This window comes from Opisthocomus hoazin, chromosome 5 (genome assembly GCF_030867145.1).
Source record: "Opisthocomus hoazin isolate bOpiHoa1 chromosome 5, bOpiHoa1.hap1, whole genome shotgun sequence".
NCBI classification, from domain to species: Eukaryota; Metazoa; Chordata; class Aves; order Opisthocomiformes; family Opisthocomidae; genus Opisthocomus; species Opisthocomus hoazin.
In genome coordinates, this window is record NC_134418.1 from 15,419,383 (window position 1) to 15,445,281 (window position 25,899).

General features: G+C 40.2%; 1 protein-coding gene across 2 annotated transcripts in view; it reads left to right on the forward strand.

Annotated features, from left to right (window-relative positions):
* STX18 (syntaxin 18) overlaps positions 1 to 25,881 on the forward strand; it is a 68,723-nt gene extending 42,842 nt beyond the window's left edge. The window contains exons 3-11 of one of the 2 annotated variants that reach the window (XM_075420524.1): positions 1,284 to 1,399; positions 2,515 to 2,592; positions 2,694 to 2,760; positions 6,922 to 7,037; positions 11,492 to 11,580; positions 21,438 to 21,496; positions 22,259 to 22,328; positions 22,897 to 22,977; positions 24,626 to 25,881. In XM_075420524.1, the coding sequence (XP_075276639.1) occupies positions 1,284 to 1,399; positions 2,515 to 2,592; positions 2,694 to 2,760; positions 6,922 to 7,037; positions 11,492 to 11,580; positions 21,438 to 21,496; positions 22,259 to 22,328; positions 22,897 to 22,977; positions 24,626 to 24,721 (772 nt within the window). In that variant the 3' untranslated portion in view covers positions 24,722 to 25,881. Of the gene's footprint in view, positions 1 to 1,283; positions 1,400 to 2,514; positions 2,593 to 2,693; positions 2,761 to 6,921; positions 7,038 to 11,470; positions 11,581 to 21,437; positions 21,497 to 22,258; positions 22,329 to 22,896; positions 22,978 to 24,625 lie in introns of both variants that reach the window. The other variant, XM_075420525.1, reaches the window with a different exon arrangement.
* The last annotated feature ends 18 nt before the right edge of the window (positions 25,882 to 25,899 follow it).

Here is a 25,899-nt window from a genome sequence, read left to right on the forward strand (position 1 = left end):
CATCAGCTGTTCCCCATGCTCTGTGGGTTCAGATAATTGTTCCTGCTGCAACAAAGAGCTTCTGACCATTCCTTACTCAAATTCTTCATGTAATTTCTCCAAGTTGGCAGTGTTGAAACTCCGAGTGGCTTGACGAGCTTTTATTCAAAAGTGCTGGTACCAGGCACTACGTAAGCTGTAAGCAGTTATAAAAAGAAAAGTATTCTCTTTTTTTTTAAACTGGATTAAGCTGCATTTTGCTACCTCTGAAGCTGCGAAATCCCTATTTAAGAACTTAATCTACGGTATTTTTGTGTTAGCAACTATGAAAAGTAACTGAACAACTTGTTTCCCAGTGTTGAAAGTGTTACAATTATCCTCAGTATATCACCATATCACTACTAGTTACACTGTTAGTAAAAAATCAAACGTGTTTGAGGCAGCTTTTTTCATATGTGTTTATAAGTCTGATTTAAAATTGATGACTATCACCAGGAAACCCAGGATGAGCATAGGATGAGCTGCTGTAGCAAAGTTTTATCATCCTGTCACCTGTGGCTGTGGAAACTGTTAAATATCTTTATATGGTATGCTTTTCTGGTGATTATCTACAGTGTGTTAATATTTTACTGACAGGCCTCCATTTTTATTAATTCTGTAACAAAAAGATATATTCATCGTATTAGAAAACATTAAATACATAATGTGTCATCTAAAATAGAAATAAAAAATGGAAAGAGATTTTAATAAATCTTATAATTGACTTGATATTAAATATGTACATTATTTTCCAGTATTATTCTTTAGTCTGGTTTGAATTCACAGATCTCATAGTACAGCTACTTTAAAAATGAAGGTCTGTGTTTAGGATAATGAAGACATACATTTAAGTAAAATAAGTTCCAATTTTTTGTACTACTTTCAACACTTGAGCTGTTCCTTTATCCTACTTGTTTTCATGTTTTTAGAATTGAAACATGCTTCACTGGAAGACGTACTGAGGTTAATGATATATTTTTCTAGTATTTTCTTATCTGCTCAGTATTTGGTTATGTAGAAGATGATAGGATATATTGCTTTTTCTACATCTTTTACTAGTCAAAAAAGTTTTAAAAAACTCCACAGTTTTATAGAAGTGGCATTTGTATCAGAGATGGTTATTGTACTTTTTACTACTTTTTCTGTGAAAATCAGAATTGCAGAAAAGCTTCTGTGGAGATGGTGAGTGGGAAGAAGGTCTAAGTTGTGTAATTGTTGACTTTATGTTGGGGATTTCTTAAGTGATAGTTTGTCTTGTTTCTCAGCCATATTATGTCTGAGTATGTGAGGATGACAGATACAGAGCGCGATCAGATAGATCAAGATGCTCAGATATTTATGAGGACATGTGCCGATGCCATTCATCAGCTGAGAACAGAAGGTAAACTGAGCAATTCTTAAATGTCTTTTCTTAGTCATTGATAAAGGCTAATAGAATACTGAATATTGGATGGTGAACATGAAATGCTTTTTGCAAGAGAGATTGGTGAAGTCTCATTGCCTTGCTGTTTGCACCTGTGTAATTCCATTGACTGATTAGTACTGTAAATTTTCTTTAATGTTAGTGGAAGGAGAAGCAAGAGCATAGAATTTTATTTATTTGTTCAAATGCACAAATTAGCAAGTGTAAAAAAAGATAGTCTTAAATATTTACTACTTGAATAGTAATTTAACACTGTGGCACAGACGCCTGAACCAAAGCTCACTAAATTCAATGACTGTGTCTTTCTAGCTCATCCACCTGTAAGGTATTACAAGTATAATCTTTCCACATTTGAGATAATTAATTAACTTTAATAGAGTCCTGGTAAAGTAACAGCATTTTTGATGACTTGAGTATGGAATCATATCTTTCCAACACTATTTTATGAGAGTTGTAGAGATAACTTCTGTTTTGCCATTTTTAAGTTGACTTTCTGTATATGTGTATGTGTTATCAATATACCAAACATTTTCATCAGCTTTGAAATGCCATCTAAACACAGTTATAGCATTATTCAGAGTCACTGAAAGTCAGTCATGCATGAGAACTTCATAGTATCAAAATAAGAAATATTAATATATGTGAATTAAAACAATGCGTGACAATAAATCCTAAAGATTTCTACATAGTTTGTACACTGGAGAATTTAAAGTGTTAGAAGTTCAATATTCTAAGCAAGTTAAGTGTCAAGATCTGTTTTGCTGTGCTTAGCTTGGTTACATCTATTTTTGTTTAGAAATTTAAATGATGTAATATTACTCAGTGGCATATATAACGAATCAATAATATAAGTATCATAAAACAATAGCTGCTTTCAGCTTTTGCTTTGTTGTAATGATTTGCTGTTTTACAGAAGCTATATTCAAATATCGCTTAGTTTGAAATAAATACTAATATATATAAAACGTTAATAGGCTTTTGAATATAACTTGCATATCAACTGAAAATGGAACTTTCTGTGTAACTAAGTAAAAAGTTAAAAGATTGTCTTTTATCTTTCTTCTGTATTTCAGCACACAGCGGTGTCCAGTCTGCTCAGGTAAAGGAGCACAGAACAGCTGTCTTGGACTTCATTGAAGATTACTTAAAAAGTACTTAGTATTTATTGAATGGCTAAAATGGAATGATTGTATTTTCCAAGAAAGAAATCATGCTCTTCTAACCTGAAATTTTGTTTACTTGTCTTGAACAGGAGTCTGTAAGCTATATTCTGAACAAAGAGCCATCCGAGTTAAGCGAGTGATAGATAAGAAGAGACTGTGAGTATCATCAAACAGTAGTTTAACTGTGCCTTTTGTTTGTAGGACATTCAACAAAACCATTATTCCTGTTTAGATTCTAAGGAGTTTGTTTTAATAGAAATCTGTAGTTGGATGAGCAACTTCTGCTGTCAGCAGGCGCATTCTAGGGCATGTCAAGTCTGTAAATGGCAGAGTGCAAATAAAGTGTTGTACGTTCCATTTATGTAAATAATTAAAGCACCAAATCAATAACATGGGGGTTAGTAAATCTTTTGGACTTCTACAAATGCAACAAAATATTTTTATGTGTTCCATTAAGTAATATTCTGCACAAAATAATTTACGGTGAAATCCTGCACATCGGTAATATGTCTCAAAGATGCTATTGAGAATACTGTCTGTTTAGGTACAAGAGATGTTCTGTTTTCTCTCCTGTTCTCTTTCTTTTTGCCTTTTTTTTTTCCTTACTTTTTAAGCCACTGTCTGCTAAAGCCAAGTGATTATGTTGTACATAAATGCTACTTGAGATGGCGAATCTTCATGGCAAGTAGAAACATGATTAAAATAAAAATCTTACACGTAGCTTTTTAATTGAAACAAAAGAGTTTCTGCTTCCTATCGTGGCATACGTTCAGGCTGCTAACAGAGGTAAAAATGTCTAGAAGTTAATGATGATGTATGTGTTGGCTTTTTGGTGTGGGGTTTTTTTTTTTTTTCAGTCAAGTATCAAAAGTTTTACTCTTTCAGGTTTTTTTCTGCATGCTCCCAGGTGTAAGAATGACAGGGAGATTGAACAGGTTTGCAATTTATTTAATACCTGAAAGAGTTTCCATGTATTCTCAATTTGCGTTATTTGAATTCTAACTTTAGGTTTGCTATGTACATTTTAATTTAAAAATAACAAATTCTATAACATACACATCAATAAATAAATTGAGTGTTCTTCCATGACTTGATGCTACTTCATCTGTTTGGTGTTTGGCTCGATCAGCTATTTACATTGAAACTAGAGAGGTGTTTTCAAAAGTCTGTAAGTACGTTTTATTCAGAGGGATTCAGTGTGATTAAACACAATTAGATTCACTGAAATATGTGCTCCTGAGACATAAATAGTAGTACAAGCTAAAGCCAAGTAAAGAAAATACCCAAACCAGTTCTGAACTATGGTAAAGAAGTAAGGAGAGAAAAGTAAGGCATTGGTATTTTTGTAACTCCCATAACTTTTCAGTAAAAACATACAGAAACAATCTGTGTGATATTTTTCGTGTGTAAAAAATACATAACCTTGTCAGTATTCTTCACACTAAAGAACTTCAAAGAAAGAAATCATAGTTTCTGCAGTTGTAGAATTGGCTAACAAATACCACCTCTTGTGTTTGTTGTACTCTTATGTTATTGTTTCCATGTGAAATCCCAGGTTCAAGATTTCTCAGATGACTGAAAACAACCCAGTTAGGTGTATGCTAAGCATGGATCAATGAAGGAGCTATTTCAGAAGTTAGAATACCGCTTAATTAAAGAGCAAGAAGGCATTTAAAAAATAACCCAGAAGATGCAGTCCTTTTATATAATATTGGAGGATACCTCTCTGCCTCTTTTTATGAATGTAAGAACTAGAAAACAGATGTTGACTAAGTGGAGCCTGTATTGCAGATGTGATGTAATGGCTAAATTGTCATTTAAATTAAAATTCAATTTAAATAAATCATAGGGCAGAAACCAATCTTTATGATGACTTGAAGGAAAATTGTCTCTTTTCATATGCCTTCAACTAATGGATTCATAGTATCACTAAAGATTTCAGCAGATGCTTTATGTGATAATGAGAACGTTGCATCACTTAAAAGAACTGGGGGTTCTTTAAATAGTGCATCTTAGGTATTTTGTTCGTTTTTAGTTGAAAACTTCGTATATTAGCATGCTGTGCAAAGTAAGGACAACAAACAATAAAGGCATACTTTTCTTTAAAATTAAATTAATCCTACTACAGATCTTCTTTCCTGCGATTTAATGAACTTAATATATGTGCTTGTCAGACAATACTGAAAGGTTTGCAGTAGAAATATACTTTATCATGTTTCCTTTTGTATTGATAAACACCCTAAGCTCTTCAACAAATTGCCTGAGTGTTACAATTTTCTACATAAATTGTGTTTATGCATTAACTCATATTTTTGATTAAAAAGTTCTACTGATTACGTAGGACTAGTTCCCTAGAATGAAAAGCTGAGAAATAGAAACACAAGCAGCTTTCTCTGTAGAGGTACTTGGTTGTGATTTTCAGTTTTTATGTTCAGTGGTATTCAAAATTGGTTTTAATTTCAATTTTAAATTTATTTTTCCATTAGAATATCTTGTGAATTATGTATGCAGTTATTCAAATCAAGCTGATATTTTTATCATCTGGGAAATTGGTTTTATTAATACCAGAACTATTATTTGAACTGCATGGACATCCAGTTAAGTCTTTTTTTCCTCATTGTTAGGCAAATTTGGCACTTGAGAGGGAGGAGACGAGAGAAGAGTTCTTTTTTGTAAAATTACCAAAAGCCCAGTACTTGCAGAGTTTTTAGAACTAAGAAAGGTTCCCTGTTACTGTTTTTTCTTGTTTAAATAACGTAGTCACTCAGTGATGACTAATGCATTATACTCTGTTTTTCTCAGAATTTTATAATTATGGGTTAGAATTTAGACACAATACAAAGAAGGAAAGGAACACAAAATGTAACACCTTCTGTTAAGCAGCAGGGGTAGATTGCAGATCATAATGAGATTAACTGTTGATTATATTTGAGAGGGGAGGAAGTGATGAAGGCAGCACAGCAAGTGAATCAGCCTGTTCCTTTTAGGCTTTTTGTTCTTTAGCTTCTGTAACAGCATAATTGCTAAGCATTTAACCATCTACTACATAGCAGTTACAGAATTCATTGTGGACAACAATAAACCATAGAAGTTTGCTGGAAAAAATGTGCTGCCACTAATTTTAAACTTTTTTTGGTGACACAGTGAAACATACTTGACAAGTACTTAATATATAATCACTGAATATGCTTCTCATTTTTTGCATTGCTTTTGTATTAAAATTACATAGCAGGGACTTAGATGTAGTATGTGTCTGTCCACTGCATACAGTTTTTTCTTTTGCTTGCTTCTAAATGGTCTATTTTGTCTCTTGGTAGACAAGGTAAGGATCACTTTCTTCCTCGTTAAACTATTCTTTAAAGCTAGTTAAATGAAAATACTTGTTTCAGGAAAAAGCTAATTCTGTTGGGGTTTTTTCTTACTTTTCCTTTATGATAATTCATAAATGGATTGGGTTGGAAGGGACACTATAGATCATTGAGTTCCAACCCCCCTGCCATGGGCAGGGACACCTTCCACTAGACCAGGTTGCTCAAAGCCCCGTCCAACCTGGCCTTGAACACTGCCAGGGAGGGGGCAGCCACAGCTTCTCTGGGCAGCCTGTGCCAGTGCCTCACCACCCTCATAGTGAAGAATTTCTTCATTGTATCCAATCTAAATCTACCCTCTTTCAGCTTAAAGCCATTACGCCTTGTCTGGTCACTACGTGCCCTTGTAAGAAGTCCCATTCCAGCTTTCTTGTAGGCCCCCTTCAGATACTTGGAAGGCTGCAAAAAGGTCTTCCTGGAGCCTTCTCTTCTCCAGACTGCCCTTCAGGTGCTCTCCTGCTGACCTGTGATCCTTCTCCAGGCTCTGCGCATCTACTGTTGGCACTGGCATGACTGACAATATAAAGTAAAATTGTAATTATTACTTGAAAGAAAATAAAGTAGTGGTGTTGGCTGTTGCTACTGAAAAGAATTTTCAGTATGACCAAAGTGGTGGTTGGCTGGGGTTTTTTTAAATATATATATCTTAATACTCTGGCTTTTTGAAAGAACATTTAATAAAATGACTGTATTTTCATGCTATAGACTTCAAAATTCTCCTCAACTCTGAGCGTGTAAAGTGTTTTGTTCAGGAATGCTATCCATGCTTTCTTTGCTTTTGTAATAATATTTCAGTAAAAGTTGCTAAGTACATTTTGTATCTTGCCTGGGAAATCTTTAATGTGAAGTTTGCAAGACTTTGTGTCGAATTTAATAATCTGTGGTTGTTCTCATTTTAGAGAAATTCAGTTGTGTCATATCAGTTAAATATAGGCTCTTGTGCTTCTAGGTCCAGACTTGAACCTGAGCAGAGCAACGTGTCCAAATCACCTCTTTCCCCTGAAAAAGCTTCACAGACTCCTTTAGACGATTCTGAAGAAAAACTTTCTGCTGAGGAAAGCAAAGGTAAGAATAAAACGCAGTTATATTTTACTTTTTGTGGCAAGGCCTGTCTGGTCAATAGTGCTTCCTTCACATTACAAGGGCCTATTCCTGCATCTTGCAGCTTTTCTATTCTCATTTTCCTGAGCTAATCAGGCTTTTGTGAAGCACATTGTGAGACCAAGGAAGCAAAATCTTGGACTTTTTGGCATGCTTTTTCCAGCTAGCTAAAAAAAGTCTTATGCCTTGCTGCATTCCTCATCCTCTCAGTAAATTCTGCGTGAACTCTTTCCTTTTTATTTATTTTCTTCAATATTCATCTACTTGCATACCTTCTGAGATCTGTCTGATTTTTCCACATTCTTTTTACTGATGGCAAGGTATTGGAAAGTAGCTCCACGACTTTCTGGGAACATGTTCTAGTTTTTAAGCACAGAGACCTTGAGTTGGACACCTCTGCAGCAGGAATTCGAAGGTGGAATATGCTCAGGGAGGGGAGGTGACTTGTTGGCAAGATCTTGTCATTCTGGGGATGTTCTTCTCCATAGCGTTGAGTTTCCCTGCTGGAAGGATTGCATCTCATCTTTTGGTGGACAGCAGATAGCCAGCAGTCCAAAGCAGTATCTCTGACCCCAGGATCGTTTCAGCTGGTGCTATTCTTGACAGGACTTGTGAACATTGCTTCTGATTGTTTGGTGGCCTGTTTCTGAGGCCAGGGGATGCCAGGTCTCTTGTCTGAGCCGTTTTGGTCTGTCCTGGGAGGTATACACGGGCAGAACTTCACTGCAGAGTGCCTCTCGGAGTACCACTGCTATACAGATAATTTCAGGTTGCATACCTAAAGAGAAATCTGTTTCTGTGATTCTGGAGTTGCTTTCTCTGGCTTGAGTTCTCCTGCTCATGCCGTCTAGAGGAGTCCCAAGGTACCCTGTGATTTACAGTATGAAAATTAATTTTGAAAGAAGCAGAAACCATGAAATGTGAGATTACCTTAGGATAATACTTCATCAAGATAGAAGAAATGCACTGGATGGCGATATTATTCTGATAATCAGTTATTGTTTCTTTGGTGATTTTTATTAAAAGAGTGAAGTTCCTCTGGTTGGTGACTTTGGGGCCATACAAAGAGTGGATTCATGTGCAGTGGGTACTCCATTTCTGGATGAAGACTTTAATACTGAAATACCTCACAGCGTGTGACGGTTTCATTTTCTGATACGGCATTGCTTATCTTCCTAACCAGTTTGTACTTGAGCAGCCCTATCAGTATGATTTCCACACCCCCCCCCCCCGCCGACACTGAATTTATTGTAAGAAGTAAAGGTTTTGATTATGTGTCATTTCTAGTGCTTACTGTGTTTTTTTGTAGTATGTCTTAAGTCATGCACACACAGGCACGTAGATGAGTTTCACCTTAACGCGTTATCAGCGTTTGGCAGCTGTGAGCTCATGCCAGCAGAGAAGCGGCAGCGTAGTAGCATCTTTGTTGCCCTGTGCCCTTTCCTTGCTGCTGAATGTCTCCGCAATCTCTGAAAGCGTGCACTCCCACCACAAAGTGTCATTACAATTTTTAGCTCCAAAAATCTGTGTCACACTGCGGAAAATGCTGCGCTTCGGTTGCCTTGGACACTGCAATAAACAGAAATGAAGCTTTGTTTCTTGCATTAATTTTCATTACTCCAGTTTTCACTTTTATTAGTTTATGCTTTAATTTCTTGTGAGAAAGTAGGGTTCCTGTCACAGAAGTGATGCTGATGCAGTACTTATGAGGGATTGCTTACTAGTCTTTGAGAAAACTATGAAACTTGTGTATCAAAATACATCTGTCTGAAAGTTTGTAAATGCACACAGCCTCACATAAGTGCTGGTTGCTGCTGCTTGTAGAAATCAGCCTTGTAACTTTGCTGGTAGGTGGTTGTCGAAGCAAGGGAATAGCATGAATAAAGTGACTAGGAAACAAGAAGCTTGGTTTAAATCTTGTAGCCTTTGATAATTGTTTTTTTTTCTTACAAGTAACTTTTGAAATTTTTCAGAAACTGGAGAAATTACCATGTTTAGAAGTAAACTATTTTGTCCTCAGGACGTTGGTAGTTTAGAGGATGGTGATCACTTGTATTTATAAATTAGCCATTGTCAGCGTGCCTGGGTCCCTTGCGTAAATATCTCATCTGTAAGGATAGTTCTGAGAGCAGCTTGTGGTCCTGTCCTTAAAATGAACGTTATGATGGACAGCTGAATGTCCTACTTGGCGTGCTGAGGCAGAAACCAAAGCAAAATGTGATTACTTCTGTTTTGAGGCAAAGCACCTGTTACATTAGAATTATACTGGACATGCCTCATGGTAGGAAAATAGCCTTTCTGGAGATTGCTTTTTATATGTTGGCAGTATTTATTTGCATATTATAAATTTGACATTTAGGTTATGGAAATAAATGTAAATAATTAGTAGCTTTTGAACTGGTCCACAAGCTTAGCAGCTGTCTCCTTTCAGCATGGAAGAGGGTTCAGAGGATATGATCATTACTTTGTATCTCCATCGTGCATTAACTACTTCTCTTTCTGCAGAAGAAACATAGTTTGGCTTTTGCTGGATGAATTGTAGAAAAGCATTAATGTCAGCTCCATGAAAGCTGCAGAACAACTTTCCCAGTAGCCAGAAACGTACCGCAGTGACAGGAGGAGCCCTGGGGAGATACACGTTTCTCACTTACCTCTTACCATAAGTGTATTTGCTTATTAGCAATCACATTGGATACAGGTGCTGTTTTTTAACAGTGCTGACAATGCCTGAAAGTAATTGGTTCCTCTGGGATAAAATAGAAATATATGTTATTTCTTGGCTTCATAAACTAATTATTATCTTTTCTTTGAATTCAGTAAATAATTCATTAGAATTTTGATACAATGTAAATACATTGATTACCTAAACAATGAAGTTTTGTGTTTCTGTGAAATAGACTTGAAATACTGATGATACCCCGTGGAAAACATAGAGTTTAATTCTTTCTAAATAACCTTTAAAGATATTTTTATTTCTTATTACTTGTAACAAATAACAGATCTTATTTTATTTTTAAAAATTTACTGTATTGCTTATCCACATCCCCCATTTGTAACATTGTCATTGTCTGTACATCCTAGTTTGGTTGTTGGGAAGCAAAATATAAATATATAAAGGAGACATACACAACAATACTCTTATTTATTTTTCAAGAGTTTTCACAAATATTATAATGAAGGATAAAGGGGAAAATTTCTGCTTATCTTTTTCATACATTTGTTTATGAATAGGACTATTCCTTTCAGAGGCTTCCCAAGAGAAGCCACTATCTGAATGAGGATGTGTCAGTGCTGCTTATGCAATTGAAAAAAATTAGGTTTAGAAGATTGTAACAAAATTAACAAATATTTATGAATGCCTGAAAAAATAGACTGGGGTAAATAGGAAGTCTGAAATCTATGAAAAAGTAAAAACTAGATCTTTCTGTATTTTAGTCTGCAGCCTGCACCTGAGAAATCAAAGCAGGTTCAGCTTTGATCATTGTGGGGTGGTGCAAATCTGTCTTCTGGGTTTTGTAAAAATGTCGCAGCCAGTGGGGAAAAGAGAGGCCTTCTCAAGAGTGCAGGCTTACTGTTCGGGTTTGAAATACTGATGCTAGAACAGCTTCAGAAACAGTAGGTTCCTGGAGCGTAGTTTCTTTTCTTTCCCGTTCTCACTTCTTTGTCTATAATCAGAAGATTCTAATTAAGCCTAAAAATAAATCTTCCGGAAGGGAATATCCCAGAAATAGCTGTTCAAGATCTTTTGTGCCCAGCTCCTGCTAAGATTTATGCAGATGATTAGCTTTAATCAAAGGGGGAGTACTACTGAAATGAGTGAAGCAGCTATGATGTGTAAGGGTTAGTTTGTGGGCTCGGATCTGATTCCTCTTACACGCAGGAAGACCCCTTGCACAGCGTGCTGTAGGATTTGGACTGTAATATACAGTTTGAACAGTGTGAGGAAACCCAGTTTGTCCTGTGAACTTTGATCAAAATGTCTCTGAGATTTTGTTTTTACATTTTGGAATGAGGAGCTGGTGGTTCTGTCAGTTCTCATTGGAAGAGAATAGTTTGCATATAGACAGTTGCTTTGAAAATTGTATGTTTTTCTTCTATTAAAAGACAAATGCTACAGTATTTTGTGCCCTAACAAGTCTTAGTGCATTATGAGTTGTTTTACATCCTTCACTGTCAATATATTAGTGCAACTCCTCGTACTTAATAAAATGAAACATATGCATAGACTTCTGTCCCACTTCAGAAGTTAAAGGTTTATTGGTGTAATTTTGTGCTGTAAATGTAGGGTGAATCTCAGTTAATGACAAATGAGATATAACAATTTCATCAGCATTCTGAAATGCATGAAAAAATTATTTTCACTCTACTATTCAGTGGCATGCATTGTCTCTCTCAAGTGTTTGGTGGTTCTTTTACAGACAGGAATCTACCTGATGCCCAAAGTAACCTTGGATTATGGGGGGATGGCAAAGGTGAAGATGAGCTGTCACCTGAAGAAATACAGATGGTAAGTGTATCTTGTGTCTTATTGTCCATTTTATTATATTTTCTGCTGTATTCCTATGTGTTAAAGTACAGATTCACCCAAATTAATTTTCAACTTTCATTTTATGCAGAATAATGTCATAACAAAATACACCTTTTGCACATGGCTTCCTGGTTCTTCTGGTAGAAGCTAATATTTAAAATTCCTACAAAATACTTACATGGAGCCATGAAATCAGTAACAACTATTTTTCAATTATTAAAATAAGAATTGTTTTTAAAACTACAATTATTAATTGCCTTTTTAGTCAGGAAACAGTAGAAGTCAAGGCAACATCAGAAAAAGCTTTATGAAACTTCTGAAAGAATAAAGTGTTGGCCCTTTTTTACTTGGACTAGTTCTAGAACACACCTTAAATAGTTACAGTATTTAAGTAGAACTATGAAGTTATACTTCATTTTATTTCTTTTTATTTTTTTGGCTTACCAAAATCAGATTGATTTACTAGAAAGAGTAGCTACAAGCTTTCTTTCACAACAGAATCTCATTAATTTTACCTTTTCTGCATTTCACCATTATCAACCTGTTTATGTATTGTTTGATCCAATTCTGCTTACAGTTGAACTGATACAGTACAAAGTTTCTGACGTAGACATGGTTGCTGACAGTCTATCTGTTAGACCTTTTGATATTCCTAAAACGTATCTGTTTGAATATGGCTCAAAATTAAAAATTCTTAAAAAAACCTCTCTACATTAGCAGACATTGCCTTGTTTTATATAAAGAAAGAAAAACTGATTTATAAGTAGCCAGTAGATGTGCAGTTTTCAGAATGGTGAGCTTTACTAAGGCAAAGGGCTGCTGCAGTATGAATACGTGAAGCTTCTTTCGCAGTGACGAGAGATGTTCCCAAACACAGTACGCATCATTCTCCCCATCAGAGATGACTAAGGTGCACATCATTGTGGTATGGCTTGTCAAGGAGAAAAGGTTCTTCAGAGGCTGCTCTTGATTCTCTTCTGTTGTTCTTGGGTGCCAGCCTGAAATCTAAAGGTTTACTCCTGCTTTCTGTTTTATTTTTAAGAGGAATTCTTTATATATTTTCACTCTTCTGTGTTTAGGCACAGTATTATTAGCTCCCTTGCTGTAAGCTTCCAGAGGACCAGGAGGAAACAAGCATCAGAGGTGATGGCTCTGACAGGGCATACTAATAACTGACCACTAAATGTTGGATTGCTTTTTGTAGGCCTCACGCTGTAATTAAGTTTTGAACGTTAGATCCCTTGCCATAGTACTTTGGGAATAAATACATTTCTTTTTCATGAAATCCTTTTATCCTTTTTAGAGTAAGGCCCCAGATACCTCACAACTTAAATGAGTTGCTGGAGTCTGTGAGTTTTCTTCTATTTCTGCCACCAAGACTGAGAAAGCTAAACAGCTTAAAATGTTGAGTTTTACCCACTGAGGATTTGAATTTTTACCTGGAGTTAAGTTCTCCCTATTGACTTGTGAGGGGGAGTGATTCCAGGCCTAAGTAAGAGAAAAATCTGTGTTCGTAGTTTAATGCTTTGAAAGATTTCTAGACTCCTAAATCTCCAGTCCTAAACTGCTTCTTATCAGGCATTTGGACAGCTCTTCCTAGAGGAGAACTAACAGCTGTTTCTTAAAAATCTGTTAGTATTCTCCTGTGCTATGCTTTTTATTTGTACTTTTTCTTTTTAAACTTTTACTGGTTGTTTTGCACTTACTTCTGTTGTGTTTTCAGGAGTTGCAATTCCTGTGAAAAGCGGTATAAAAATAACACTGATGCTCCAAATTAAATAAACTTCTAGCTCAGACAGACAATAATGTGGCCTTCTTCTTAGCTTACACGGTTCTGCCTATAGTTTGCAAGAAAGTTTATAGTATATGACAGTGCCTTGATGTTAGTGCCATGATTAAGCCTAGAAAAATGACTTGTGCTGGAAACTTTAGCTCTCAGCTTGAAGTTTATCAGTCTGCTCCACCGGAAGAGACAAATGTACTCGTCTGTTGAGAGAAGCAGAAGATCAAAATGCTACCAAAATAAAAATACAGGACTTCAAAGTCTGTTATATATTAATACACTGAAATAGTATTACTGCTCTTGTGGCATAGTTTATTGTAAAATTTTCACATGTGAATTTATATTTAAATTTTATTGTTGTTACGTACTCTCAGTTCTTGTGTTTTAGTACTGGTACAAGGGAACTAGAACTGAAAAAAGCATACAAAGGGAAGTTACTGGTAGAACAGCCTCCTCTGCTTATAATTTATTCTGAGTTTTGCAGAAAGCTGATTCTGAGCTGGATGTCTGAATCTCCTGTTGCATCTTGCTGTGGTTCTGATCTTGCCCAGAGCTGTTCTCTCCTGCTGTAGCTCACGGCAGGCTGACAGGATGAGCACCAGTACCTGGGGTTGGCTATATCTCAGCTGCTTCTCACACTGACTATGAGCCTATGCTTCTGGCACCGTTGCACAGAAATAGAGGCTTGCTTTCTGCCTCTCTTAAAAATTAACAAGCGTCAGTTACTCCCACCTTATGCCTTGGAAAGAGTCTACATTTATTACGATTTAAATGAAAAGTGAGTCAGCATTCATGGCAGTGTTAATACTGACTCTTTTTCTTTCTCCACCAGCTGTCAAATAGAAAGCCAGCTGATTGTTTCTAGGTACAGTTAATGCCCCCTGATGAGGGTCATATCTTGTCAGATAATTTTTTTACCATTGGATTGCTTATTATTGGAGTTGTCAAACTGTAAACAGAGTTGTATGTTTGTGTAATATGTAGATGTGCACAGCAGGGTTTCAAATCTAAACGTTGCCACTAACATGTTGATGCTCAGAGCTGAGCAAGCCATCGCTCTGTTCTGTGGACCTCAAGTGATTTTTTTTTTTTTTTTTTTTTTTTTTTTTGGTTTGAGGGTTTTTTTGTTTGTTTTCTGAACACTATAATTAGGAAATTTACAAAGGATAGGGAGGTATGTGGTGACTATTCCACAGCGAAACTGCTCTTCCAGTGCATTTTTGAGGAAATTTGTAGCTAAGAGTTGGTCCTTGCTAATAAAAGTTGGATACTGCATAGTTTCACTCCTAGCTGACTTTAAAGTCACTGGATCCACTATTCTAATTTCAGGTAAATTTGGGTCCAAGGTGTAAATATAGGTGTAACTGGGAAATAATTTGAGTATTTCAATGTGCATTGCTTTTTTCATTGCTCATAAATCCTTCATACTAACTTGGCAATATTTAATGACTTCATTGTGCTTTGGCGCAGGAATCAAAGCATCTGTACAAAGATGTAACAAACCCTCACAGCTTTAGTTAATTTATTCACTCTAATGACAGTTAATTATTTCTCCTCTACGTTATGTTTGCTGTTAGAGAAGTTAATTTCTACTTTTTGAACATTTGATTTGTGAAGAGTGGACCAGCTGCATTTAAGTTACTCAGAACGTCCAGCAGTTGTCAGAAGATGGTAGGTTACAGTGTAGCAACTGCTGCGATGGTTTGAAATTGGATGGTTTGAAATTCTCAGTCATGGCTCCGTGATCCTTCCTGTGGGTAAAATAATAAATTAAAGCCCTATCATATTGCTACAGCAGCAATTTCTATCACTATTTTACCCACAGGAGAGAGCTGTACATTGTTCGAAATGGTTGCAGGCTATTGTATGATTTGCACAATAAATTTCAGTTTATAACCCTGAGTACAGGTATATTAATGGTTTTTATAGTTATTGTGAGCAGATGTCTTGTGGTTGCGTTGAGTGGGAAAAAAAATCTGGCTGTGCTGTTTGAGTTGTGAAAATATCTTATTTTCCATTACTTGATCTTTTGTTTTGGTTTGGTTTTGTCTCAAATTGGAGTACAGTACATACAGTCACTTCTCTCACGGGATAACAAAAAAGAACTGTGATGATTTCTTCAATTATACCAGCGACAGGACAAGGGGCAATGGGCACAAACTGAAGCACAGGAAGTTCCGTCTGAACATGAGGAAGAACTTCTTCCCTCTGAGGGTGACGGAGCCCTGGAACAGGCTGCCCAGGGAGGTTGTGGAGTCGTCTTCTCTGGAGATATTCAAGACCCGCCTGGACAAGGTCCTGTGCAGCCTGCTGTAGGTGACCCTGCTTCAGCAGGGGGGTTGGACTAGATGACCCACAGAGGTCCCTTCCAACCCCTACTATTCTGTGATTCTGTGATTCTGTGATTTTTAGACGTATCATAAGCAGTCTTCTCACTTTATGCCATACTTCAGTAACAGAGCATTTCACTGTCGTAAAAGAGGCCACTTTAATAAGCTGTAAATCATTGAGCCGTACTGATCGCTAGAGTGTGGTTTGTTCCCATCATGTAAATCCCTTTGTGACACACTAGTATGTGATGTGTTCTGTGCTCTAACCTTTGGTTCAACTGACTTTTTTAGCGTATCTTGCTGCTGTCTGCGTCAAGCCGTCCATCAGGCATGATTTCAAATTAAAAAAAATTTCATTTAGCAGTCTAAAAGGCAATCTGTGCCAGTGGAGGGTTTTAAATATCAAAGGGACTTTTTAAAGAATGCTTTCTCAAGTGGATTGTGCTATTTGTAAGGGATTAAAATCATTCACTGTTTCTTTATTGAAAATTTGCCTTCTAAATTAGTTATTAGCTCAGTTTTATTAAGGCAGCAAAATAGGGAATGTCTGATGTTGAATGTTTGTGCAGAAATACTTACCCTTACAGAAGTCAGAAAAACAATTAGAGCTTGGTGGCCCTAGTCAGTCACTTAAGGACCATCCAGTCAACTCGGTGCTAAATCTCGTGGTTCTGTTTCATTGCTCTGTTCCTTGGCTTTGTTCTGAGCTGACTCCCCTAAAACCGGGCACATACAGTGGTGTGAACGTGAGGGAGTGCAATGGTGAAACACCTTTAACATCCACCGCTGTGAAATAAATATCGCTGTATTGGTTGATTGTATTTCAACAAATGCTTCCCCTGTAGGAAGAGACACTACAGACAGCAGTGACAGCGGCATTTGGATGTACTGCAACACTGACAGGATTTTTTTTATTTAACAAAACCATTGGATCTTTAGAGTGGAAATCAGTGGGGCTTCAGGGAGCTGTGCAGTATGTTCCTCTCTGTTCTGCCTCGACCCCTGGGGCTGGGTTCCTTTCCCGAGGTCTCTGCCCCACAGTGAAGGTGACAGTGCCCGACAGCATTCCTCCTCATCTGTGATCTGGGACTCTCTGAAGTCCTTTAACCAAGGACAGAAAGCTGTTCTTGCCCATCAGGTAGATGGTGAACCTCTAGCACAGAACGAAATTTGCATTTTAAAAGAAATAAAAAATCATTTTTCATTATTCTTCATGACATAAATTGCCTATGTCAGAAGACTAAACCTTCTTCTGTGAGATTACTGTTACTCTTCTTTGAACACACCTATCATTTCACACTCACGTCAGCCAAATTAAACCTACACACTTCAGATTTTTAATACAGTAACCATTTCCCCCTAAGTCATGCCGGTTGACATTTAATTTGCTGTTCACAAAGAGTCAGGTACTGTTTCTCTGAGGTCCTGATGGGCCTGAACCAAGATGAAGAATGTTGCAGCACAAAGCGTGGGGGACAGCGGCGATGGTGTGGGGTCTGGAAGGAGGGAATGAAGGTGAAGGGTGTGAAGGTGGCTTGCCTTGTCTCGTTTTCTTGCTCTTCAGTGTTGCTCTGTGGTAGTGCAGAAGTCATGCTCAGCTCCTGCAATCCACTCTCCCTTCGTCTGGGCCTGTGGTGGGATTCAGTGTAGGAATCTACCAGAAATCTCAGGAGCAAGTAGTCAGTGAGCCAAAATGTCATACCATGACATCAGACGAGCAGCAGTGCTTGCTTAGGACTGCGTATGTGGGGAGAGGGGAGCAGGACAAATTCCTCAGTTGGCTGCACTAGATCTTTTTCACTGCACCCCAAGTAGTGTACAGACTTTATTTCTTCTCTGTGTTAGAAAAATGTATTTGATATGGTGGAAGTTTCAGAGTGATCCTGGGTCATTACAAGGGATGCGTCCATCAGCATCTGAAGCAATGCGCACGAGTCGTTGCACAAGCTGGATAAGGAAGATCTGAAAGAACCTGGGATAGAGACACTGGTGGCATGACTGGGGTGAGGGAGAGGTCACAACAGTGAGCCAAAGATTGTCACCCCAGGTAGCAGTACAGTAATGTTAAATGGCAGATGGAAAGCTGCCCCGGGGAAAAGGACCTGGGGGTGTTGGTTGACAGCCGGCTGAACATGAGCCAGCCGTGTGCCCAGGTGGCCAAGAAGGCCAACGGCATCCTGGCTTGTATCAGGAGTAGTGTGACCAGCAGGAGTAGGGAAGTGATCGTGCCCCTGCACTTGGCACGGGTGAGGCCGCATCTCAAATAATGTGCTCAGTTTTGGGCCACTCACTACAAGGACATTGAGTTGCTGGAGTGTGTCCAGAGAAGGGCAACAAGGCTGTTGAAGGGTCTAGAGAACAAGTCTTAAGAGGAGTGGCTGAGGGAGCTGGGGCTGTTTAGTCTGGAGAAGAGGAGGATGAGGGGGGACCTTATCGCTCTCTACAGCTACTTGAAAGGAGGTTGTAGTAAGGCAGGCATTGGTCTCTTCTCACAGGTAACTAGCGATAGGACGAGAGGCAATGGCCTCAGGTTGCGTCAGGGGAAATTTAGGTTGGATATTGGGAAGAATTTCTTTACTGAAAGAGTGGTCAGGCATTGGAACAGGCTGCCAGGGAAGTGGTGGAGTCCCCATCCCTGGAGGTGTTCAAAAAATGTGTAGATGTGGCACTTTGGGACATGGTTTAGTAGGCATGGTGGTGTTGGATTGATGGTTGAACTTGATCATCTTAGAGGTCTTTTCCAACTTTAATGATTCTATAAATTTACATGCTGCTACAGACTGGCTCTGTGAAAGAACCTATCAGTCGGATGAAGTGTATGTCATATTATAGCCACTAACTTTCATGTTGCATCTTAGTGACAAACTGCGTTGTTTAAACTACTCTGAAATACAAAGTGCTTCATTATCAGCTATTTTGGTAGCACTGCTCTAAGAGCAAAATGCCCGTTTGCCTTTCACTGATGTCACACGACCCTTGCTGTTACTGTAATTCTCTGTGATTCAGACCTTTTCCTCCTCCTTCCTTCCTTTTGCTTTTTGCACAAGATTGTGGTTGTTCTCAGATATTTGCTATCTTCTCTGGGCAACACCTCCTTTTCTTGCGAGCTTAAGCATTGAGCATTTGCTCAGGGAGCAATTCCTATTGCACCGACTGAATCACAGAATGTTCAGGGTTGGAAGGGACCTCTGTGGGTCATCCAGTCCAACCCTCCTACCGAAGCAGGGTCACCTACAGGAGGCTGCACAGGACCTTGTCCAGGCGGGTCTTGAATATCTCCAGAGGAGGAGACTCCACAACCTCCCTGGGCAGCCTGTTCCAGGGCTCCGTCACCCTCAGAGGGAAGAAGTTCTTCCTCATGTTCAGACGGAACTTCCTGTGCTTCAGTTTGTGCCCATTGCCCCTTGTCCTGTCGCTGGGCACCACTGAAAAGAGTTTGGCCCCATCCTCCTGACACCCACCCTTCAGATATTTGTAAACATATATTAGGTCCCCTCGCAGCCTTCTCTTCTTCAGGCTGAACAAGCCCAGGTCCCTCAGCCTCTCCTTGTAGGAGAGATGCTCCAGTCCCCTCACCATGCTCGTAGCCCTCCGCTGGACTCTCTCCAGCAACTCCTCGTCTTTCTTGAACCGGGGAGCCCAGAACTGGACAGAGTACTCCAGATGGGGCCTCACTAGGGCAGTGTAGAGGGGAAGAAGAACCTCCCTTGACCTGCTGGCCACACTCTTCTTGATGCACCCCAGGATCCCATTAGTTTTCTTGGCAGCCAGGGCACACTGCTGGCTCATAGTCAACCTGTCATCCACCAGGACACCCAGGTCCCTCTGTGCAGAGCTGCTCTCCAGCAGGTCCACCCCGAGCCTGTACTGATGCATGGGGTTGTTCCTCCCCAGGTGCAGGAACCTGCATTTGCCCCTGAAGACCAAGTCGGACCTATAAGTAGTGCTGCCCTGTTGGCGTTTGCGTATTTGCGTCTTTGACAATGTGCTGCTCTGGCTTGAAAAGGGTAACGAGGCCTTGCAAGGTGGCCGAGAAGACTGCTGCACTTTTACTGCTAATGGAATTGTAACGGGATTGAATTATACCAAAATCCCAGCATGTTACGTAGGCTAGTTCAAAATACGGAGATAACTGGACTAGAGCAGGGCTCGCTGTCTTGCACAGCTCCCCTGGCAAATTCTTTGCATTCCGAATCCTTGTTTCTGGTATTCTGCATGTATCGCTCGGGTCTGTCAGAGGTCCGTAGCAGGGGATGTTTTTAGCAGAAATGTATGTCCTGTGTGCTATTTCTGTGTAGCTGCGTGGACCAGGTCCTTCCCAGCCTTGCGAGAAAAGTGCAAAGATCTGTAGTCAGTTGTGTCCACGCCGCAAAGGTCCTGCTGCTCCCGCAGGTGTTTAACCGGCTCCGGCTGGCTGCTGGCCTGCAGGGCCGCACTCGCACGGGCACCTCGCAAATCCCAGCTCAGCATGTCCTAGCAGGTTCTTCCTGAAACATAGCCCTTCGCTGCGGTTCCCAATGAACTCCACTGCCCCAAGGGATACGAGGATGATGAGGGGGCTGGAGCATCTCTCCTACGAGGAAAGGCTGAGGGACCTGGGCTTGTTCAGCCTGAAGAAGAGAAGGCTGCGAGGGGACCTTCTAAATGATTATAAATATCTCAAGGGTGGGTGTCAGGAGTATGGGGCCAGACTCTTTTCAGTGGTGCCCAGCGACAGGACAAGGGGCAACAGGCACAAACTGAGGCACAGGAAGTTCCGTCTGAACATGAGGAAGAACTTCTTCCCTCTGAGGGTGACGGAGCCCTGGAACAGGCTGCCCAGGGAGGTTGTGGAGTCTCCTCCTCTGGAGATATTCAAGACCTGCCTGGACAAGGCCCTGTGCAGCCTCCTGTAGGTGACCCTGCTTCGGTAGGAGGGCTGGACTAGATGACCCACAGAGGTCCCTTCCAACCCCCACCATTCTGTGATTCTGTGAGACCTTTCTCAGCTGTGTTTCGGCTGTGCAGATTTTGTTTCGGCAACTCGTGTCATCATACTTGCTGCACGGTCACCTCTTCTGTAACGAATCCCAAATGAGCTGACAGTCAAGCACATCTGAAAAGGCAAAGCTTATTCTCCTGTATAAAGTCTTCCATTTATGGTTGTATTTTGAAAAATGTGGTGCTAAAAGTATCCTGAAGTGTTTCATTGAGTTTTAAATGGAAGAGGTCTGCTGGAATAACTAAAGCCAATGCACTTGTAAAGTATGAAGTACAACATGTCAGAATATTTCATACTGCAACAGCATCTAAAAGCTCGTCACTCCATGCCATGGGCAGTACATGAATCATGTGAATGACAGCGCAAAGATACCATGAAGAAAATCACATGCTTTCACGAGCATGAAAGGCATCCCCACTCAGATGTCTAAAATAATAGTACAGATTTCATCAGCTATATTTTTCTTACTGCAAAGTAACTTGAGCAAAATCTTCCAGTTATTTTGGGGCTTGTTTCGTTCATTAATGGGAGGAGAATGACAAGTGTCGCAGTGACTGGTGACGAGTAAGGAGGCGCATATTGTTTGTTTAGGCCAGTACTGGTAACTGTTGAAGGTCTCTAAAGGAGACGTACTGCAGGTAGACTGCAAGGAAGGGGGGAGGTTGGCTGATTGGGGAGGGGGTTGAAAAAGGTTCCCTGGGTCCAAGCGTGCGAACTCATGTGTGTGATTTCCTTCTTCCAGTTCGAACAGGAGAACCAGAGGCTTGTTGGTGAAATGAACAATCTCGTTGATGAAGTCAGGTACTACTTTCTGTTACTTGACCGGTGGCTGCGCAGGCCGCTCCCGCAACCCGGAGAGCTCCCCCCCGACAGAGAATTTGCTGCTGTGCACCCAGCTGCGTGAATTGTGGTGGTGTGGTAGGAGAATGGGTGAAACAGGAGCGCCCCGGAAATTAACTGCATGGGTTTACACACTGTGCTGTCCCACAGTCCCAAGAACGGTTCCGAGTGACACACAAGCAACCCAGACTAGCACTGGTTAAATTTGGGAAGGTTTACGGTCTATCTGATGTATCTCAGTTGTAAAACAGTAAGTTCTCCACTCATCTCGGGTTGTCCGCTGCGTACAGACAGCAGCAGGGGAGGTGCCACCACCAACCCCCGTGCAGGGACCTGTTGTTACGGCAGAGCAGCGGTGCCGTCTGTGCTCCTCCACTTGCTCTGCAGACAACCTGAGCAGCTAAGGCAGGCTAGAGCTTTACTCTGGGATTACTAGTGCTAGGCAAGGTGAATGCCACGCTTCACAGCAGCACAGAGAAAGCGTATATCAAAATTAACTGCTTGGGGCCCACCATTAGGGGAAGGAAGATGGGTGAAGCTCTCACCGTGACAGCCGCTTCTCCCCACGCTTCGATTCACATCGCAGTGGGCCGGTGCTTTTCCCGCCCGCGGCTGTCGGAGCACTCAGCACGGGTGTTGCACAGCCCGCCTGCTCACCAGGGTCTGCGGCAGCACGAGGCGTTCGCGCTCGCTTCTCATGGAGTATTTCTGTTCTTTGCCAAGGCAAATTGAAGGAAAAGTGGTGGAAATCTCCAGATTACAAGAGATATTCACTGAAAAGGTCTTGCAGCAGGTTAGTGTGTAATTTAATACTACAGTAGCAAACACAGCTTGAAGGTTTTCTTGGGGCTATTTTGGTCTTGGTTGCATGCAAGATGTAGACATTAAGACTAATGAATCTTTGCAAGTGTGAAGGAAGATTCTTTTTTATGTTTTTCAAATGCAGAATCAAGTTATTTACTGTTGTTACTTATCAGTATGTGCTGGGAATGGAAAATGCAACATACGTGTTAGAATGATCCCGCTGTCTCAGAATTAGTGCCCAGTTAAATGTGTTGAGAGCATCTTTTCTGGAAATGGTGGCACCTCTTCCAAAAGGGCTGGCAAAAATTAGACGGGTTAGATTTGATTCTAGATAAATGGGAGACTTCCGGTTGATCTTGGGGTTCTCCATCATAGCTCGTATAACCAGAGGTAAAGAAACCACAATTAATTGCCCCTATACCTTTGCATCACTGCAACTAAGATGTTAAAAACACCAGGTTTTATTTAATGTTTGAGTTCTGCTTGTTCCCCCAATCCTTAGAAGTGTGTTTTTCTTAAAATTCATCACGGTGTCTCAGTTTTCTTTTTTTTAACAGGAAACTGATATTGACAATATCCATCAACTAGTTGTGGGCGCAACGGAGAATATCAAAGAAGGCAACGAAGACATAAGAGAGGTAACAGCTCGAAGCTGTGTTTTAAACTTTCTCTTAACTTTCAGTTTTGCCCAAGTGTGGCTTTGAACAGCAGGGACCAGCTCACCCAGAGCACGCTGCAGCGTGTGCTGGGGGTCAGGACATGGGTGTGGAGAAGTGGCAGGAGTTAGCTGAGGTTTGCAGCGCTGCTCTTGTCCTGCTAACAGCAAGCTGCCTGGCCTTGCCCCTCTGTTAAGCACAAAGGGCACTTGGCATGCACTGAAGCACCTGTGAAGTTCATTTAAAAACGGAGGAGGAGGGGAGAAAGGGCAGACTGCAAATAAGAGACAGTGCTGGGATTGTTGAAACTGGAGCTAAATGCTGTGCATTAGCAGAAGAGTCTCTTTACCATGCTGGAGGCAGTAATAAATCTATCCTATCGTCTTCCTAATTACAATGAAATTATGTTTTCTCTCGGGAACTGAGATCTCAATAAAAACAGAGCTCCTAAGTCAGGCTACTGAGTAAATGGGTCAGGGTTTTTTTGTTCGTTGCGTGTTTGTTCCCCCCCCCGCCCCCACCCCCACAAGCACCCAGAATATGTAACTCAAGGGTGAGTTCTCTACTGCTCAGCTCTCCTGAAAAGTGCATCAAACATACATTAGCAAGCATAACTTGGGGACTTAAAATTTCTGATTTGGAACTCATTTCCACATTTCTTCAAACTGAGTATCTGGAGGATTCTCTTCAGTAGCTGTCCAGTAGGCGTGGTGGTACAGCATGTGGTAAGGAAGATGTCTGGGGTTTTTTAGAGACTCACAGATTTACCAACACTTAGCACGCAGTTACTGTGCCTTTCAGTCATGATTCTTAGGCACTTTAGACAGGACGCCTGGAGGTACAAAGATGTCAGCCGACAGCCCCAGCACTTGTAGGGAGAGACCAGTGTTCAACACCACTGCGCGAACTGAAGTTGTTTGGGCTTCATTGTTTTTCACATTTGTAGGGAGCACTGTTTCCTAAACCACACTGAGAAACAGTAGAGAAAGGTGACAAATGCAAAACTTTGTCACTCACATTAATGTTTGTATCACATTTACAAATGGAAGAGGTTTTTTTTTTTAATCTGCAATGTCAAAGAGGTCCCTGACTATTTGCTGGTCTCAGTTGGGGGGCGGAGAACACAAGAAAAACACTTGCTGTACCTGCTCCTTGCTCTGCTTGTTCTGGGACTGAAACACGTGCTTGACAGCACTAGATCAACCTCCAGAAATCGTTGTCAGGTTTTGGGTTTGGTTTGGTTTTTTAGTCATGTTTATTAGAACGATGAAGGCCTGATTATTTCTAATCGGAGAATTTCACTTTTGGAACTTAAAACTCATCTTCAAGCACGTACATTTTTATGTAGTTCTTAATGTTTTGAGTGTATGCCCACTGTGTGGGATCTTGGGATTTTTTTTTTTTTTTTCCAAAATGACCAATTTTAAGGTTTTGAGAGAAACTTCAGTGTGATAAAACTAAAGAGATACAGCCAACCTGACTTCTGTTCACCTGGAATTAATGGCAAGTTCTGTCCTTTCTGCTGCGGGAGGGAAGAGCGAGGCCCCTAACAGTCACCCTGGGTTGCCATGGCTGGAATTCTCCTGTACGTTCCCTGCTGATGGTAATGGGGATAACCTTTTCCTTACAGGCAATCAAAAACAATGCTGGATTTAGAGTATGGATCCTGTTCTTCCTCGTGATGTGTTCATTTTCCTTGCTTTTCCTGGACTGGTATGATAATTAATCAAAAATATAATATTGTCTACATGCTTTGTTTGTAAGACTTCTGACTTTTTTTTTCTAGGGAGCAGGGTGCATGGCATACCTGGGTATTTTATGCATTTTTTCATACAGCTACAATGGAAATAATCTTCCAATAAATAAGCACGTGTACATATCCATTAGTGCAGAGGGAGCTGATAGCCTTCGTTTTAAATCCCTTTATCAAACATAAAACCACACCTAATCCTGAAGAGAACACAGAAACCTCTGAACGAGCTGGTAAGAAAGCTACAAGCCGGCGCCCAGCTAACAGGAGAAAGCTCATGGTTTTATCCCCATCGCCCATGCGTCTGCGATGCTGCAAGTCCGGCTCCCCGCCTGCCGCCCAGAGCAAGAGAACACTGTTACTGCGCAAAAGCAGCTACACTGTCTCAGGCGTTTATTGAGTCATACCACGGCAGTACACAGCGATGATCAGGTTGCACATGTATGGCCTCTACTTCTAATCCTCTGAAACTACCGGAGTCGGAGATCAGGCTCATTTAGTAATAATGATGGTAAAATGTCAACTGAAGAGCTTTCCTGCTAGGTGCAAAGAGAGAGAATACAACACAAACGGACTGTGCAATGCACCAGGACAAAGCCCAAGGACAGACAGTGTTAAAGCCAGACTCTTCAAAGTGCTACAACTGGGAGCAGTTTGTTAACTGAAAAAAAAAAAGTCTCAAAACCCACTGCTGAATTGATAACCTCCCTCCTGTGACATTAAGAGGAAAAAATGGTTTTGACTTCAAGAAGCATAAGCAATCTGCTTCTAGATCGTAAAGCTTAGTATGTACTGTTTTGAGAGAGAGAAGTTAGTTTCTCATCAGTACTTACTTGTGCATTAAAGTTTTTATTGTCCTAAATTTGCGGGGAGGAAATGTATCATGAATCATTTCTATGTACGACGTTCTTGGGGAACAGGTCTTTACGTCTCGTAAAATCTGAATGTCCTCTGTAAATATGTTGACATGAAATGTGTGTTTTGCCATCTCCCTTCTGAAATATATATTTCTATACATCATATGCAACAACCAGCAGCAGCCTTCATCTTTACTCTGCACAGAGTGAAAATGTCAAAAGTTACATGTGAATTAATTGCATTCAATAAAGCCTATAATGCCTGTTAGAAAACATAAACGTGGCGTGTTTTTAGTA